The sequence below is a fragment of the Papio anubis genome, chromosome 9 (assembly GCF_008728515.1).
Source record: "Papio anubis isolate 15944 chromosome 9, Panubis1.0, whole genome shotgun sequence".
NCBI lineage: Eukaryota > Metazoa > Chordata > Mammalia > Primates > Cercopithecidae > Papio > Papio anubis.
The window spans coordinates 33222384-33239185 of record NC_044984.1 but is presented as its reverse complement, the minus strand read 5'-3'; the positions used below and the strand labels follow the sequence as shown (position 1 = coordinate 33239185).

Below are 16802 nucleotides of genomic sequence, written 5' to 3'. Positions count from 1 at the left end.
CTATTTGTTTATGCTATGGATTGGCCATTGTGTATAATGCAGTGCCATTCCCCCTGGCTGCATGTAGCTGCTGGGCCAGCCTATCATTTCCTTAAAAATTATATTTAAATCATATTTTCCATTAAAAGAATAATAACCTTGAGGGCTTAGACTTGAAAATCACTAATGGAGCTCCGCACAGTAGGAACAATCCAGCAAAACTGAGCAGAGCAGCAACTAAAAGCCCATTTGTCCAAACTAATTCAAACTTGTTTTTACGAATAGGCAAAGCAAGCAGTTAGAGCAGCCATGTGGAACATTTTCCCTATGCTGGTGGGTGCTGAAAAAAGATTTAGAGTAACAAGTATACCATACTTCCTATAGAATAAAATGCATTTATTGGTATTCTTTATATGAATGTGATAAATTAGTACAAAGAAAAATTGATTTATTCTTCTAAATATTATAAGGGTCCAAATTACCATGTGGTCAACATGCATTCACAAATGTGTGGGAATTATTTTGGACAAGAGGTTCCCAGGTACAGGGATCAGAAATGATGGACTAATAGAGGTAATAAACAGAGTGGCCTAAGAAATTGAGTGGAAACCTGTAAAAATAAAAGGATATGAGCAATCTTCCAAGAAAGAGGGCAATTTTGCCATGAAAGTTTTAAGATCTGAAATAAGAGGTATAGGAAATTTCTGAAGTCATTGTCTTTTCTCTCATTTATAAAGTACCTTGTGACATGACTGAAGAAATAAATGTTCCTTTGGAAAAGGTTTAGTTTAGGCTAGTGACTTTTTTTTATCCTACTCCAGATATAAGTGTGGGATGAAGGATACTCCTGTTTGATAACCCTGATTTCTATGACAGTTGTTCTCAACCTGTAGGCAGTGCCCCCTAATGTTCAAATGGAATATCAGACTCTGTGCTTACCTAACAAACCTAAGCTAAATGTGATATATACTCCCATTCTAGGTTGAAATTGAGGATTTCTTTTTTACCTGTTATTTATAAACTGTTTTAAAGAAGAGTAGAACTGTGTGTATTCTAAGAACAGTGATGATTATGAGCCTTAGCTTTGAGGTTCCAGAGTGTCATAAAATTCTTAAAAGTGAAATGCAATTTACCTCAATTAAAAAACATCTGCATATCCTGTGGGACTTGCTGAAAAGGTGAAACAACAGTGTTTTAAAATTTAAAAAGGCCAGGAATTACTGTTTTAGATGAACTGATACTGTATTCAAATTTGAAAGAGAAAATTGATAATAATCTTCGTTAAAATTTGATATGAATATAAATTGAAAACTGTTTTCAAAATTGCTTTATATTGACTATATAAAGGTGTAAGTTAATGAATAGAAAAGTAATGATAATGATGGCTTTCATATGTAATACATATTACAAATTGAACTGCTACTGTTTAAGCACTTTAAGTTTTAACTTATTTAATACAAAACAATGAAATAGGTATTCTGTAATTATCCTTTTTTATTTTATTGACATAATTATACATATTTCTAGGGTACAATGTAATATTTCATTACATGTATGCAATGTGTGATTATTCTATCAGGGATAGCATACCCATATCTCAGACATTTATTTTTTTGGTCGGGGACATTCAAAATTCTGTTTTCTAGCTATTCAAAAATATGCAGTAAATAATAATTAACTATGGTAACCCTACAGGGCTAGAGAACAACAGAATTTATTCCTCCTATCTAGCTGTAATTTTGTATCCATGAACCACAGTCTCCTTACTCCTCTTTCCCGACCTATCCTTCCCAGCCTATAGTAACCGCTGTTCTACTCTCTATTGCTATGATATCAACTTTTTTAGCTTACACATATGAGGGAGAACATATATATTTATTTTTCTATGCCTGGCTTATTTCAGTTAACATAATGTCCTCCAGGCTTATCCATGTTGCCACAAATGACAGAATTTCATTTTTTATGGTGGAATAGTATTTCATTGTGTACATATGCTACACTTTCCTTATCCATTCATCTGTTAATGGACACTTAGGTCAGTATCATATCCTGGCTATTGTGAATAATGCTGCAATAAACATGGGAATGCAGCTATTTATTTGACATACTGGTTTCCTTTCATGTGGATAAATACCCAGTAGTGGAATTGCTGAAGCTTATGGTAGTTCTGTTTTCCATAATGGTTGTAATAATTTACATTCCCACCAACAATGTATGAGTTCCCTTTTCTCTACATCCTTATCAATATTTGCCATTTTTGTCTTTTTGGTAATAGCCATTCTAACTGGGATGAGATGATATCTCACTGTGGTTTTGATTTGCATTTATCTGATAAATAGTGATTTTTCCGCATTTTCTCATTACTTTTGGCCATTTGTGTGGCTCTTTTTGAGAAATATCTGTTTAGGTCACTTGCCCATTTTAAAATCAGATTCTTTGTGGGTTTTTGGTTTGGTTTTTTGTTTTGCTATTGTTTGAATTCATTGTATATTCTGGATATTAATCTTATTAGATGAATAAAATGTTGTCTCTTCACTCTCTTGATTACTTCCTTTGCTGTTGAGAAGATTTTAGCTTAATATAATGCCATTTATGTAGTTTTACTTTTGTTGCCTAAGTTTGGAGGCCTTATTCATACAATTTTTTGCCTACTCATGTCCTGATGCATTTCCCCTATGGTTTTTTTCTAGTAGTTTCATAGTTTAGGATCTTACATTTAAGTCTTTAACCCATTTTGAGTTGATTTTTATATGGTGATAGATAAGAGTGTAGTTTCATTCTTCTGCATGTGGATATCCAGTTATCCCACCACCATTTAATGGAAAGGGTATTCTTTCCCCAGTGTATGTTCTTAATGCATTTGGCAAAAATCAGTTGGCTGTAAATATGTGGATTTATTTCTGAGTTCTCTATTCTGTTCCATTGGTCTATGTGTCTGTTTTTATGCCAGTGCCTTCCTGTTTTGGTTTCTATGGCTATGTAATATATTTTGAAGTCTGGTAATGTGATACCTTCAGCTTTCTTCTTCTGGCTCAGAATTGCTTTATGATATTAGCTGTGGGTTTGTCATATTGGCCTTTACTGTGTTGAGGTATGTTCCTTCTGCACCTAATTTACAGATAATTTTTATCCTGAAGAGATGTTGTATTTTATCAAATGCTTTTTCTGCATCTATTGAGATGATGTGTTTTTTGTTTTTTGTTTTTCTTGCTTTCATTCTGTTCATATGATGTGTCACATTTATTGATTTGCACACATTGAACCATCCTTGCATTCCTGGGATAAATCCTACTTTATCATGGTGTATAATCTTTTTGATGTGCTGTTGTATTTGGTTTGCTAGTATTTCGTTCAAGATGTTTGTGTCTGTATTCATCAGGAATACTAACCTGTAGATTTTTTTTGTTGTTGTGTCCTTTTCTGGTTTTTGGTATTAGGGTAGTTCTAGCCTTGTGGAATACATTTGGAAGAATTCATTCCACTTCAATTTTATTTACTTATTTATTTTTATTATATTAAATTCTAGGGTACATGTATACAATGTGCAGGTTTGTTACACAGGTATACATGTGCCATGTTGCTTTGCTGCACCCATCAACTCATCATTTATATTAGGTATTTCTCCTAATGCTGTCTCTCCCCGAGCCCCCCACAGGCCCTGGTGTGTGATGTTCCCCACCCTGTGTCCAAGTGTTCTCATTGTTCAATTCCCACCTATGAGTGAGAATATGCAGTGTTGTTTCTGAGGCCTCTGTTCTGATCCATTGGTCTATAGCTCTGTTTTGGTACCAGTACCATGCTGCTTTGGTTACTATAGCCTTCTAGTATAGTTGGAAGTCAGGTGGCGTGATGCCTCCAGCTTTGTTCTTTTGGCTTAGGATTGTCTTGGCAATGTGGCCTCTTTTTTGGTTCCATATGAACTTTAAAGTAGTTTTTTCCAGTTCTGTGAAGACAGTCATCGGTAGCTTGATGGGGATGGCATTGAATCTACAAATTACCTTGGGCAGTATGGCCATTTTCATGATATTGATTCTTCCTATCCATGAGCATGGAATGTTCTTCCATTTGTTTGTGTCCTCTTATTTCATTGAGCAGTGGTTTGTAGTTCTCCTTGAAGAGGTCTTTCACATCCCTTGTCAGTTGGATTCCTAAGTATTTTATTTTATGTGTAGCCATTGTGAATTGAATTCACTCATGATCTGGCTGTTTGTCTTTTATTGGTGTTTAGAAATACTTGTGATTTTTGGTTGGTAGGCTATTAATTATTGCCTCAATTTCAGAGCCTGTTATTGGTTTATTCAGAGATTCAACTTCTTCCTGGTTTAGTCTTGGGAGGGTATATGTGTCAAGGAATTTATCCATTTCTTCTAGAATTTCTAGTTTATTTGCATATAGGTGTTTATAGTATTCTCTGATGGTAGTTTGTATTTCTGTGGGATCAGTGGTGATATCCCCTTTATCATTTTTTATTGCATCTATTTAATTCTTCTCACTTTTATTCTTTATTAGTCTTGCTAGTGGTCTATCAATTTTGTTGAGCTTTTCAAAAAACCAGCTCCTGGATTCACTGATTTTTCTGAAGGGTTTTTTGTGTCTCTATCACCTTCATTTCTGCTCTGATCTTAGTTATTTCCTGCCTTCTGCTGGCTTTTTGATTTGTTTGCTCTTGCTTCTCTAGTTCTTTTAATTGTGATATTAGGGTGTCGATTTTAGATCTTTCCTGCTTTCTGTTGTGGGCATTTAGTGCTATAAATTTCCCTCTACACACTGCTTTAAATGTGTCCCAGCAATTCTGGTATATTGTGTCTTTGTTCTCATTGGTTTCAAAGAACATCATTATTTCTGCCTTCATTTCGCTATTTACCCAGTAGTCATTCAGGAGCAGATTGTTCAGTTTCCATGTAGTTGTGTGGTTTTGCATTAGTTTCTTAATTCTGAGTTCTAATTTGATTTCACTGTGGTCTGAGAGAGAGTTTGTTGTGATTTTTGTTCTTTTACATTTGGGGAGGAGTGCTTTACTTCCAATTATGTGGTCAATTTTAGAATAAGTGCAATGTGGTGCTGAGAAGAATGTATATTCTGTTGATTTGGGGTAGAGAGTTCTGTAGATGTCTATTAGGTATGCTTGGTGCAGAGCTGAGTTCAAATCCTGGATATCCTTGTTAACCTTCTGTCTAGTTGATCTAATATTGACAGTGGGGTGTTAAAGTCTCCCATTATTATTGTGTGGGAGTCTAAGTCTCTTTGTAGGTCTCCAAGGACTTGCTTTATGAATCTGGGTGCTCCTGTATTGGGTGCATATATATTTAGGTTAGTTAGCTCTTCTTGTTGCGTTGATCCCTTTACCATTATGTAATGGCCTTTGTCTTTTTTGATCTTTGTCGATTTAAAGTCTGTTTTATCAGACTAGCATTGCAACCTCTCCAGTTTTTTTGCTTTCCATTTGCTTGGTAAATCTTCCTCCATCCCTTCACTTTGAGCCTATGTGTGTCTCTGCCTGTGAGATTGGTTTCCTGAGTATAGGATACTGATGGATCTTTACTATCCAGTTTGCCAGTCTGTGTCTTTTAATTGGGGTATTTAGCCCATTTACATTTAAGGTTAATATTTTTATGTGTGAATTTGATCTGTCATTATGATGTTAGCTGGTTATTTTGCCCATTAATTGATGCAGTTTCTTAATAGCATTGATGATCTTTACAATTTGGCATGTTTTTGCAGTGGCTGGTACCGGTTGTTCCTTTCCATGTTTAGTGCTTCCTTCAGGAGCTCTTGTAAGGCAGGCCTGGTGGTGACAAAATCAATCAGCATTTGCTTGCCTGTAAAGGATTTTATTTCTCCTTCACTTATGAAGCTTAGTTTGGCTGGATATGAAATTCTGGGTTGAAAATTCTTTTCCTTAAGAATGTTGAATATTGGCTCCCACTCTCTTCTGGCTTGTACGGTTTCTGCTGAGAGATCCACTGTTACTCTAATGGAATTCCCTTTGTGGGTAACCCAACCTTTGTCTCTAGCTGCCTTTAACATTTTTTCCTTCATTTTAACCTTGGTGAATCTGACAATTATGTGTCTTGGGGTTGCTCTTCTCAAGGAGTACCTTTTGGTGTTCTCTGTATTTCCTGAATTTGAATGTTGACTTGCCTTGCTAGGTTGGGAAAGTTCTCCTGGTTAATATCCTGAAGAGTGTTTTCCAACTTGGTTCCATTCTCCCCATGACTTTCAGGTACACACATCAAACGTAGATTTGGTCTTTTCACGTAGTCCTGTATTTCTTGGAGGCTTTGTCCGTTTCTTTTTACTCTTTTTTCTCTAATCTTGTCTTCTTGCTTTATTTCATTAATTTGATCTTCAATCACTGATATCCTTTCTTCCACTTGATTGAGTCGGCTACTGAAGCTTGTGCATGCATCACAAAGTTCTCGTGCCATGGTTTTCAGCTCCATCAGGTCATTTAAGTTCTTCTCTACACTGTTTATTCTAGTTAGCCATTCGTCTAACCTTTTTTCAAGGTTTTTAGCTTCCTTGTGATGGCTGAGAACATCTCCTTTAACTCGAAGAAGTTTGTTATTACTGAGCTTCTGAAGCCTACTTCTGTCCACTCATCAAAGTCATTCTCCATCCAGCTTTGTTCCATTGCTATCAAAGAGCTGTGATACTTTGGTAGAGAAGAGGCACTCTGGTTTTTAGAATTTTCAGCTTTTCTGCTCTGGTTTCTTCCCATCTTTGTGGTTTTATCTACCTTTGGTCTTTGATGTTGGTGGCCCACAGATGGGGTTTTGGTGTGGATGTCCTTTTTGTTGATGTTGATGCTATTCCTTTCTGTTTGTTAGTTTTCCTTCTAACAGGTCCCTCAGCTGTAGGTCTGTTAGAGTTTGCTGGGGGTCCACTCCAGACCCTGTTTGGCTGGGTATCACCAGTGGAGGCTGCAGAACAGCAAATATTGCTGTCTGATCCTTCCTCTGGAAGCTTCGTCGCAGAGGGGCACTGAGCTGTATGAGGTGTCTATCAGCCCCTACTGGGAGGTGTCTCCCAGTTATGCTACACAGGGGTCAACAACCCACTTGAGGAGGCAGTCTGTCCATTCTCAGAGCTCAAATGCCATGCTGGGAGAACCAGTGCTCTCTTCAGAGCTGTCAGACAGGGCTGTTTAAGTCTTCAGAACTTTCTGCTGCCTTTTGTTCAGCTGTGCCCTGCCCACAGAGATGGAATTTATAGAGGCAGTAGGCCTTGCTGAGCTGTGGTGGGCTCCCCCCAGTTCAAGCTTCCCAGCCGCTTTGTTTACCTACTCAAGCCTCGGCAATGGCAGATGCCCCTCCCCCTGCCAGGCTGCAGCTTCGTAGGTTGATCTCAGACTGCTGTGCTAGCAGTGAGCAAGGCTCCGTGGGCGTGGGACTCACCGAGCCAGGCACGGGAGAGAAGCTGCTGGTCTGCCAGTTGCTAAGACTGTGGGAAAAGTACAGTGTTTGAGCAGAAGTGTCCCCTTTTTCCAGGTACAGTCTGTCACAGTCTGTTATGGCTTCCCTTGGCTAGGAAAGGGAAATCCCCCAACCTCTTGTACTTCGCAGGTGAGGTGACGCCCCATACTGCTTTGGCTTGCCCTCTGTGGGCTGCACCCACTGTCCAACCAGTCCCAATGAGATGAATTAGGTACCTCAGTTGCAAATGCAGAAATCACCCATCTTCTGTGTCTATCACACTGGGAGCTGCAGACCAGAGCTGTTCCTATTCGCCCATCTTGGAATGGACCTGAAAGGCTTGGTCCCGACCACCAAAGAAATACTTTATCAGCTCCTGCAGTGTCTATTCTTCCATCTGTGCATAGACTTGCATGGCCATTATGGAGGATCCTTTAAGCTAGGTTGCTGGCCAGTTTCTTTCCTTCAATTTAAAAAAACAGTTTGAGAATAATTCATGTTAGTTCTCTAAAAGTTTGGTAGAATTTGCAGTGAAGCCATCTGGTTTTTATTTTCTAGAAGAAGAAACAGGCAAAGAGTAGAAAATAACCTGCTCAAGATCATGCAGGCAACAGGCAGCAGACCAGGCTTTGAAACTAGGAAGTCTAATTCCAAAGTTTCTGAGAATAGGGAGGTAAAAACTTAAATGAGTTTAATGTCCATAATGCGGAAGCAAGGTAAAGAATTAAAAATATGAGACCAAAGTTGAGGTAAAGGTAAGATAAAAGCAGGGGAGATCTCCCCTTTCCACAGAGAAGCATCAGCTGCTTGCCAACATTTCCCTGAAATGTATGCATTAGTTACATACATTTTCTATAAAAAAAAAAAAAAAGAAAAACTCTTCAAAAAAAGTCTAAAGACCACTGCATGTATATTAACCATACCAAAATTACTAAATGTTAACATTTAAAGCATTATACCTTCTAGAATAAGAATGAAGTAAATTATAGTTACAATTAGATATATTTTCTCATTAATCGCTAACTATGTTGATTCCTGTTTTCTCTTTTCTAATTATAGTTTCAGAGAGAAAATTAACCTCAATTTATTTTTTTATACCTCTTTGATTTTTTTTTCTGTTAAAAATGTCAAATCTTGTCCATAGCTAGGGAATAAAGACTTCACAAAAGTTCTGATTCTCCTCATTCTCTTCTGAAGTGAAGATCGCATTTATTGTTAGTTTTTCTTTTCCCCCGCACCCTTAGCAAGCTTTCTTGCCCTTAGTAGCAGAAAGATATGTCACCTTTTAAATACCTATTTCTAAAAACTGCTCTGAGCTTTCCTCCTGGAAATAGGGTAAAGACAAATAAGGTAAAATTTTAGTCATATACATGTGCTTGTTTGTAATGTCTTATTTTAAAAAGAAAGGAATAATTTTCTTCTCTTCTTTTAAAAGAGAGTACCTTCACTGAATGAAAGGCATTATACCTAATCTTTGATTTCTTAAAATTTTTCTTGGTTTACCTGTAGCAACCTGACCGTTTTAAATGCTGCCTTCCTATAATGATTGTTTTCCAGAGGCACATATTGAATAACTTTAAATAAAAAGCAAACTTATTTTATTTTCAAAATAAATGTAAAATGGTATTTTACAGCATGAGACAGGATTGTTTTTTGTCTTCATCCAGAGAAAAAATGATTTAATTCAAATTTTTATATATTGTACTCAAATTGTTCAACATATTAAAATATCTTCACTTTGCCTTTTCTCTGAAGACCTAGAATTACTGTGCTCTTAAATTATCACAACATTCACAGTTCCAATCACTTCAAAGTTGCGTCAAGAATCATTATGCCCCTAAGGGAAAATTGAACTAATGCCCTCAAACAGCACAGTGTTTATTAACTTAAGTAACCATTATAAATGAGAATGGAATCAGGCAATCTATTACAGGAGCATTTGGTGTTGAACTGATAAGGGCTCTCACACAATTACATACATAAAGATATAGTAATCATTTTTATTAAGGGTGGTGCAAAAGTAATTGCGGTTTTTGCCATTGCAAAACCGCACTTTACTGCAAAAACCACAATTACTTTTTGCTTCAACCTACTATGTGTTGTTAGAATGATGATATTTCAATAAGAAATATACCCAAATCTTATGCCAAGATCATTTTTACTGTCTTCCCAAATAATAGGTATTAAAAAATCAACATATGCTGCAAAACTCAATGTACTGAATATTTCAGCTTTCTATTAATATGAGCTGTGTGAATTCTGTATTCATATTCCATGTGATTTTTTTGTTCTTAGAAATAATTAAAATACTTTAATGTGTTTAGGACTTTTTAACAATGTACACTATTATATTTTACCCTGAATTGGGTAATACTCGTTTCTTATCCAGAATTGGGTAGTATTTTTATATCGGAAGCTGAATTAGGCATGTATTAACTCCATTTGAGAGGAAACCAAGCCCCAAAGAGGTTAAATGATCCATCCTGTTGGGATTCAGGCTAGGTATTGAACCCAAAACTGCAGAAGACATTTGGCAACATAATAAGCATATTAGGACTAAGTGACATGAGTTATTGGGGGAAAAACATAGAAAACGATTGTGTTCCTTTTGAGATAAAGCATATATTAGGTAAGTTTAGTCACTTATAGCTATTTGTAGTGTATTGAATTCTTTTTTTTTTTTTTTTGAGACAGTCTCACTCTGTCGGCCAGGCTGAAGTGCAGTGGCATGATATCGGCTCACTGCAACCTCTGCCTTCCGGGCTCAAGCAATTCTCCTGCCTCAGCCTCCCGAGTAACTGGGATTACAGGGGTGTGCCACCATGCCCAGCTAATTTTTGTATTTTTAGTAGAGACGGGGTTTCACCATGTTGGCCAGGCTGGTCTTGAACTCCTGACCTAAGGTAATCTGCCCACCTCGGCCTCCCAAAGTGCTGTGATTACAGGCATGAGCCACCGTGCGTGGCCTATTGAATATTTTAAAAATGTATAATTGTTATCCGTCTCTCCATTACTCTCAGTTTCCCTGATTTTCCTATGACCAAATGTGTACATGTGTTGATTTTTTTGTGTTTATTATATAGCCTGCTAAAGTCTGTGAAGTAACTTTCTTTCTTCTCTGTTTTAGTTTGTGCCATTCAGGGATTATATTGACAGAAGCGGAAACCACGTATTGAGCATGGCTAGATTGGCGAAAGACGTCCTAGCTGAGATCCCTGAGCAGTTTCTCTCCTATATGAGAGCCCGAGGAATCAAGCCATCACCTGCGCCTCCCCCATACACCCCACCTACACATGTGTTACAGACTCAAATATGACTGTGCTCTGAAATGCTAATGTCACTACAAATCAGAACTGCTGAGTTAATGCTTTGTGCCTGGTGCTCTGTGATGAACCAGGCAATGGGATACTTTTCTCAGTTTGGTTTCAGCAGTACTGGTTAATGTGCTTTCTTGGATCCAAAATTAAATCTATTCCTAAACCAAAACTGTAAATATGGTTGTTGCATGAGCAACAGAAAAATTGTTTAAATGCGTGAAGCAAAGTACGGATGTCTTCTCTAAATCTTTTTTTTTTTTTTTTAACAGAAACAGCTAATTTCCAATGTATTGTTGGAAAAAAGCACAAACTATGTTTTTAACTCAAATATTGTCTTCGACTGCTATGTGTATAGGAAAGCAGTCTCTGTATCAATGTTTACATGTTACTACTTTTTAAATTTCAATACTTTTATAACCGTTCTTAAGAATAAGAGTTTTGAATACTGAATCCTTTGTCTTCTAAATTGCAATAGCTATAATCACAAGAGCAATATCTCTTTGAATGACTGTCTGGACAAACACAATTGCAAATAAGGGAAGGGAAAAATGATTTTCTATTAGTAACTGGATTGTCCTAAGAAACTACATCTGCTTAATAATCAGTTTCTCAGCAATGTTTGCTGAGTATGGGAGTCTAAGCCTGGCAGATGTGTCTCCTGGTTGAACATGCACTTTTCATGAAGTTTGGGTTCTAAATTTAGACCGCAGTTGGTTTGTATTTTGTGACACTAAGTAGAAATTAGAAAAAGTCAAACATTGTGAGCTATAAATGCACAGAAAATGCTTTGTAAAAAGTAGCATCCTGATATAATAATGACTGAAACCAAGACTATTTAACTGTGAACCATGTAGCAGACGTTTTAAACTTTTTATTCCATTATATCTTGTCTAGATATTTTAATTCAAAGGGATACTGGCTCTCTTGATTGGGATTTCTTGTTATCACCATTCCATGTTGCCACGCAAGGTGCACAGGCTGGAAGTCTTTTGTGAAATTCTCAGTTAAATATATACAACTCTGTGACTTAGTGCACAACACATTTGTGAAATAACCTACTCCTATATACTGACCTGCCTGTCCACGAATAATTGTAAAGAGTTTTTGCATGTACAGTTTTTACAAGAATTACAGTTTTGTGAAGTTGTGTCTAAATTAAAGCATTTCTTTAGAACAAATGGCCTTAAATTCTCACAGAATTCCTGGAAATGATTGTGAATTGCCTTCAAATAATGGAAAAGTGTATTTGTGTGTGTGTGTGTGTGTGTGTGTGTGTCAAAAATGTAACTGCTTTATAATATTTTTTCCTTACCTATATATTCTATTTAATACTTGGTTTATTTCTACTGTACATTGTTTTCTTTGTCCCAAGTTGACCTAGGGTGACTTTTATAAGCATGAAACTATTTTACTGGAAAGAATATATACATCCACATATCTAACAGTATCAATGTTATATAACTATGTAATACTCAATTGTCCATTTTTAATTATGTATTAAAATCTTTAAATCATTACTATTTGTTTTGTACATTTCATGTATGAATGACAGTAGAGTTTGATGTTTTCATTTACTGATCTTATTTATGCCAGTACAGTGTATAACCTGCAGATTTTTAAATTTACCTTTATCAACCCATAAAACAAAAATAAATAAGATCAATATTCTTTTCTTCTTGTCAAACATCAGTTATTTTTTTGAACTGTCCAGAGAAAACAAAAGTTATACAATTCCTTGTATAAATAATAGTTTGCTCAAACCTAGTGGGACTAAATGGCCAGGAATGAAGCAATTTCTCTTTACAAATGTTATCATTTATATGGCTGAGAATGATAATCAGAAACTTATGTGATGTTAATGCTATATATAAGATTAGAAAATACTTAAATCTTGTGTCTTCATTGCAGAAATGTGGTAAACCAAGAGTGGAGGGATTAAGTGATGTATCCAAGACTGTATAACGAGAGAAGAGCTCATTACCATTGTGGAAATATTTGTTATAACTTAAATTTTGTTAGTTGCTGTTAGGTGCTATGCAATAGGAAATCACAGAGACATGTTCCATAAAGGCAAATGCATAGTAATAGTTGTACATACAAACTGGTTATCAGGGATGTTCACACAGTAATGAGCAACAAGAAAGGTATGTATTGAGAAGGGGTGATAGATTCAAGTCATTAAACCTGCTGCAGAAGTCAGTCTTCAACTGTTGCCCTCAAGAACCCCAAAGACTTTGGGCACTGTCCTATCTTTCTAATCTCATTTCCTTCCTCTCTAATGAAAGCCTCTAATTATCACTTCAACTCCAGGATGAACTCTTGGTGTTATTTTCAAGTATCTCCATCATCTGATTTTGCCCAGTTATGTAATGCCAATTCCCATTGCTTCTCAAATGAATATTAAAACTAACCAGGCCTACCTCATTCCTTTTCCACAACCACTCTGAGTTTACCTGGAGTCGTCTATAGTGTTCATACTCTGTTCTTTCATCAGGCCCTCTCCTCTGGTCTTTACCTGAGGATATCCTTTGCACTTTCCATCTCAAGCCCCAGCTCCTCTGAACCTTGTTCTTTAAAACTTCAATGCTAACAATAATAATCAGTACTTTCTATGAGCTCATCTTTGTATTGCATTTTAGCATATTAATTGCCTCAGATTATTTCCAAACTATTTTACTTTATCTGGGGCATCTTGTCTCTCCATCCTTATAGAATAGTATTTAACGGCACCTAGATATAGGTAAATTTTAAAAACTTCCCAGTTTATTGTACTGTGTAGCTAGAGTGTGAAATTACTGCAACTAAAGACTATTGGATGACTCAATTACTACTTTTTGAATTATCTCTTCCAACATGCAATATCGAGAAAAAAGAAGAGGTGGATATGACTCTGGTGGTGGTGAATGTGGAAAGAGAGGGGATTTGGGATTAGGGTTGGAGCATAGGTTGTTTTGTTTTTCGGGCTCAGGGAAGATAACAGATGGACTCATACACTTTTTTTTTTTTTATTACTGTGTCATCATCAACTTAGGAAATAAAGACCTCTCACAAGGATGAGGTGGATGTGGTTATTTCTTAGAAGACCTGAAATGCAAAATATTTTACTGAAGAGCATACCTTTTTCTTTCAGCTTGTGTGAATTTTAGTTATTTAATGCCTTTGTGTTACATATATCTGTAATTGAGACAGTGGCCAGATTCTTCACAAACTCAGAGTAAAGAATAATTTTTGTGATTAGCACAAATCACATACATTTACTGATAAATAAGCAGCTGAGTTGAGGATCAAATAGGTTTCCTTTGAGTGCATGTGGAGTATTACCTATGAAGATGGAAAAGATGGAAATCTACTTGCAAAAAATCACACTAGTGCAGAGCTTTCTCATCAGTGTGTTACAGACGATTTACAGATTTATGCCTTGCAGATGGGCTACAGGTATACACCTTGGGGTGGTGCATAGTACCTGGGGTAATTGGAGCTCCCAGCCTCCATCATGTTCATTGGCTAACCTCAGGATATTTTAACAAACATTCCCATTTTTAATGTGTGTCTTGAAAGGCAGGGAACCACTGCATTACAGAGATTATTTCTTAAATAACCTCTGCTTACAGTTCCACCTTCATTTTTTCTACTTACATTCCCTACCATATTTATACTAAAATTAAATTGAAAGAGGATTCACATACAATTCCTTGACAAATGTATTGTAGCAAATAAAGTTCAGAGAAATAAGACATGAATGTCCTCATGAGAATTTTTTTTTTTTTTTTTTGCGTTAATCTTGTTTATCTTTTTACAGTGTGTTATAGAATTCCTGGGAAAATTTTCTTGCCTTTTTCACCACCTTCTTCATAAACATCCTACCACTCACGGAAATAGGTGTATCACCAGATGACCCAGAGGACATCAAAGCATAGAGTCAAAGGGATTCAACCTTGTTATTGCCTTAGAATAAACACAGTTCTAGAAGACATCCTCTTCTCCCCACCATGACTGTTCCCCTCACCCCACTTTCCCACCAAGTATAATTCTGTTTGCTCTATCAAAACCTGAGCATCGTTTAACAATAGGCAGTCTTTCATTTTACAAAATACTAGGATGTGCTGAGATCAGATATGTGAGTCTTAAGAATAAGCACATTTTAAAAACATATTGACATAATTCTTTGCACCAAATTTTTTTTCTAAAAAACTCTTTCTTCATCAGATCTTAGTTACTTAGATATGACTTTGATAAGGGAAGACTTGGTATATCATGAACATACACATGGTTTAAAGGGCTTCCTTCAAAAATGTGAAAGGGGAAATAGAGAAGCAACAAACAAGTATTTTCTTATGAGTTATTGCCTAAGCTATGTTTATAACTCTTAAGAGATGATTATCCTAGCAATGCTCACCTCCTAGATTTCAGATTTTTAACCTGGAATAGGAGATACCAAGTAGAAGTACTTCCCCAACACAGAGTATCCCATAACAAAATTATTTTTCTTTAAATGGATATGACCCCCAGCCCTGGCTACCATTTTACTGTATAGAATCTTACTTCTTTAAGCAAAATATGCTAACATAATACACAGAAGTCTCCAAATATAATGTCTGTACTAAGATTATCTCAAAGACATAATAGTTCTAATTCATATCACAAACTTCTAAGCAATATTTGAGGCAATATATTCACACCTCATCAGTTAGGGTTATTGCTTACCTCATACTTCATCAGCGCACCCCCAACCCCAACAGCTAACCTTGCTCTTATTTTCTGGGCTTTAGAGATGCTCTGAATGTCAAACTCTAAGAGGAAAATGACCACTGAACTCTGACTATGGAAAGAGCAAAAGCAAACTAATCGAAAGATTTACTCATTTAGTTTTAAAGCGATAGTGGCCATGACCTCATGATTTTCTCACCACAAAGTTATTCACCAATATAATTTCCATGAAACAGGCCTGCTGGCCATTCCTAATGTATTTAGATAAGCTGATTTCATACAGATGGGATTTGCTATCAGTCAAATGGGTGGATATCATTGACCTCACAAATTAAGGGGAAAGATAAAGGAATAAATATGCTTAGGGTTGGTTTAAAAATAGCTACCCTTTCAAAGATCTTTCTCTCCTTATGAAATAAGTGAATTCAAAGAAGTTATAAGACTGGTTCAGTAATTTTGACAGAGAACAACCAGTTTGTTAACCCTTACATTTTCTACAAGATAATGCTGACAAGAAACAATAAATAAAGCACCTTTCAAATCTTTAAAACAATATTTAAATCAGAATCTGCTTAAAATTCACAAAATTATTTTACTATCACTTTCTACCATGGCAAAAGGCATACACTGTAATTTAGACATTGGCAAATTTGTCATGCACTTTAGATGACAATTCTGCACCAGATTTCAAAGAAAGTGGGTGATGCCTGAGAAAACGAAATGACAATCACTAGAAACCACTTTGGGTCATAAAGCATCAACTTTTAAGTCCCTAAACATTATATGGACCTAACGCATCTCCTTTAAAAAAAAAGATCTGTGACATTGGTTTGCAAATCTTGAGATAGGTCATCAGATCAGTCTTGAAAGATGAATTACAGGTGACTTTTATCTTTCATTTATTTTCTGAGGATATCCTGTTGTTTTCAATCAATGATTTGAAACCTAAATCCAAAGTTATATATGTGCTTGGTATCTTCTATAGGCTGGTTATAAAATTGCTGGAAGCTTCAATGGAAGGAGTGTGACTCGTCAATGCCATCTACTGAGAGTCAAAAAACCTTAGTTTCCGTCTTGGCGGTCTGATTTTGGGAAAATACCAAGTAAATGTCCAAACTTGATTTTTACCATTCATATAATATGGTGATATTTCCAAGGGTCCTTAAAGCACCCTCCTTCTGCAATTCTCTCAGAAGGACAGAGGTTAACTTTAATTGGAGCACACCTGGCAACTTGGTTGTTTAATAGCGAGGTGGGACGAGGTTATTAAATAAACTTAATATACTGAGCTATCAAAGTACCTTCTTACAGATGGTGCAGCAAGTGAAACATCTGAATTTCTTCTTTTAGAAGGCAGGTTATTAGCTTAGCCATTACTCTTAGT

At 36.2% G+C, this 16802-nt stretch overlaps 1 protein-coding gene across 6 annotated transcripts in view; it reads left to right on the top strand.

Moving 5' to 3' along the window:
- CPNE8 (copine 8) overlaps window positions 1-12381 on the top strand; it is a 236390-nt gene extending 224009 nt beyond the window's left edge. For all 6 annotated transcript variants that reach the window (XM_021922180.2, XM_021922179.2, XM_031650418.1 and 3 more), the window contains one exon: window positions 10522-12381. In XM_021922180.2, coding sequence (XP_021777872.1) covers window positions 10522-10710 — 189 coding nt within the window. In that variant the 3' untranslated portion in view covers window positions 10711-12381. The remainder of the gene's footprint in view (window positions 1-10521) is intronic.
- The last annotated feature ends 4421 nt before the right edge of the window (window positions 12382-16802 follow it).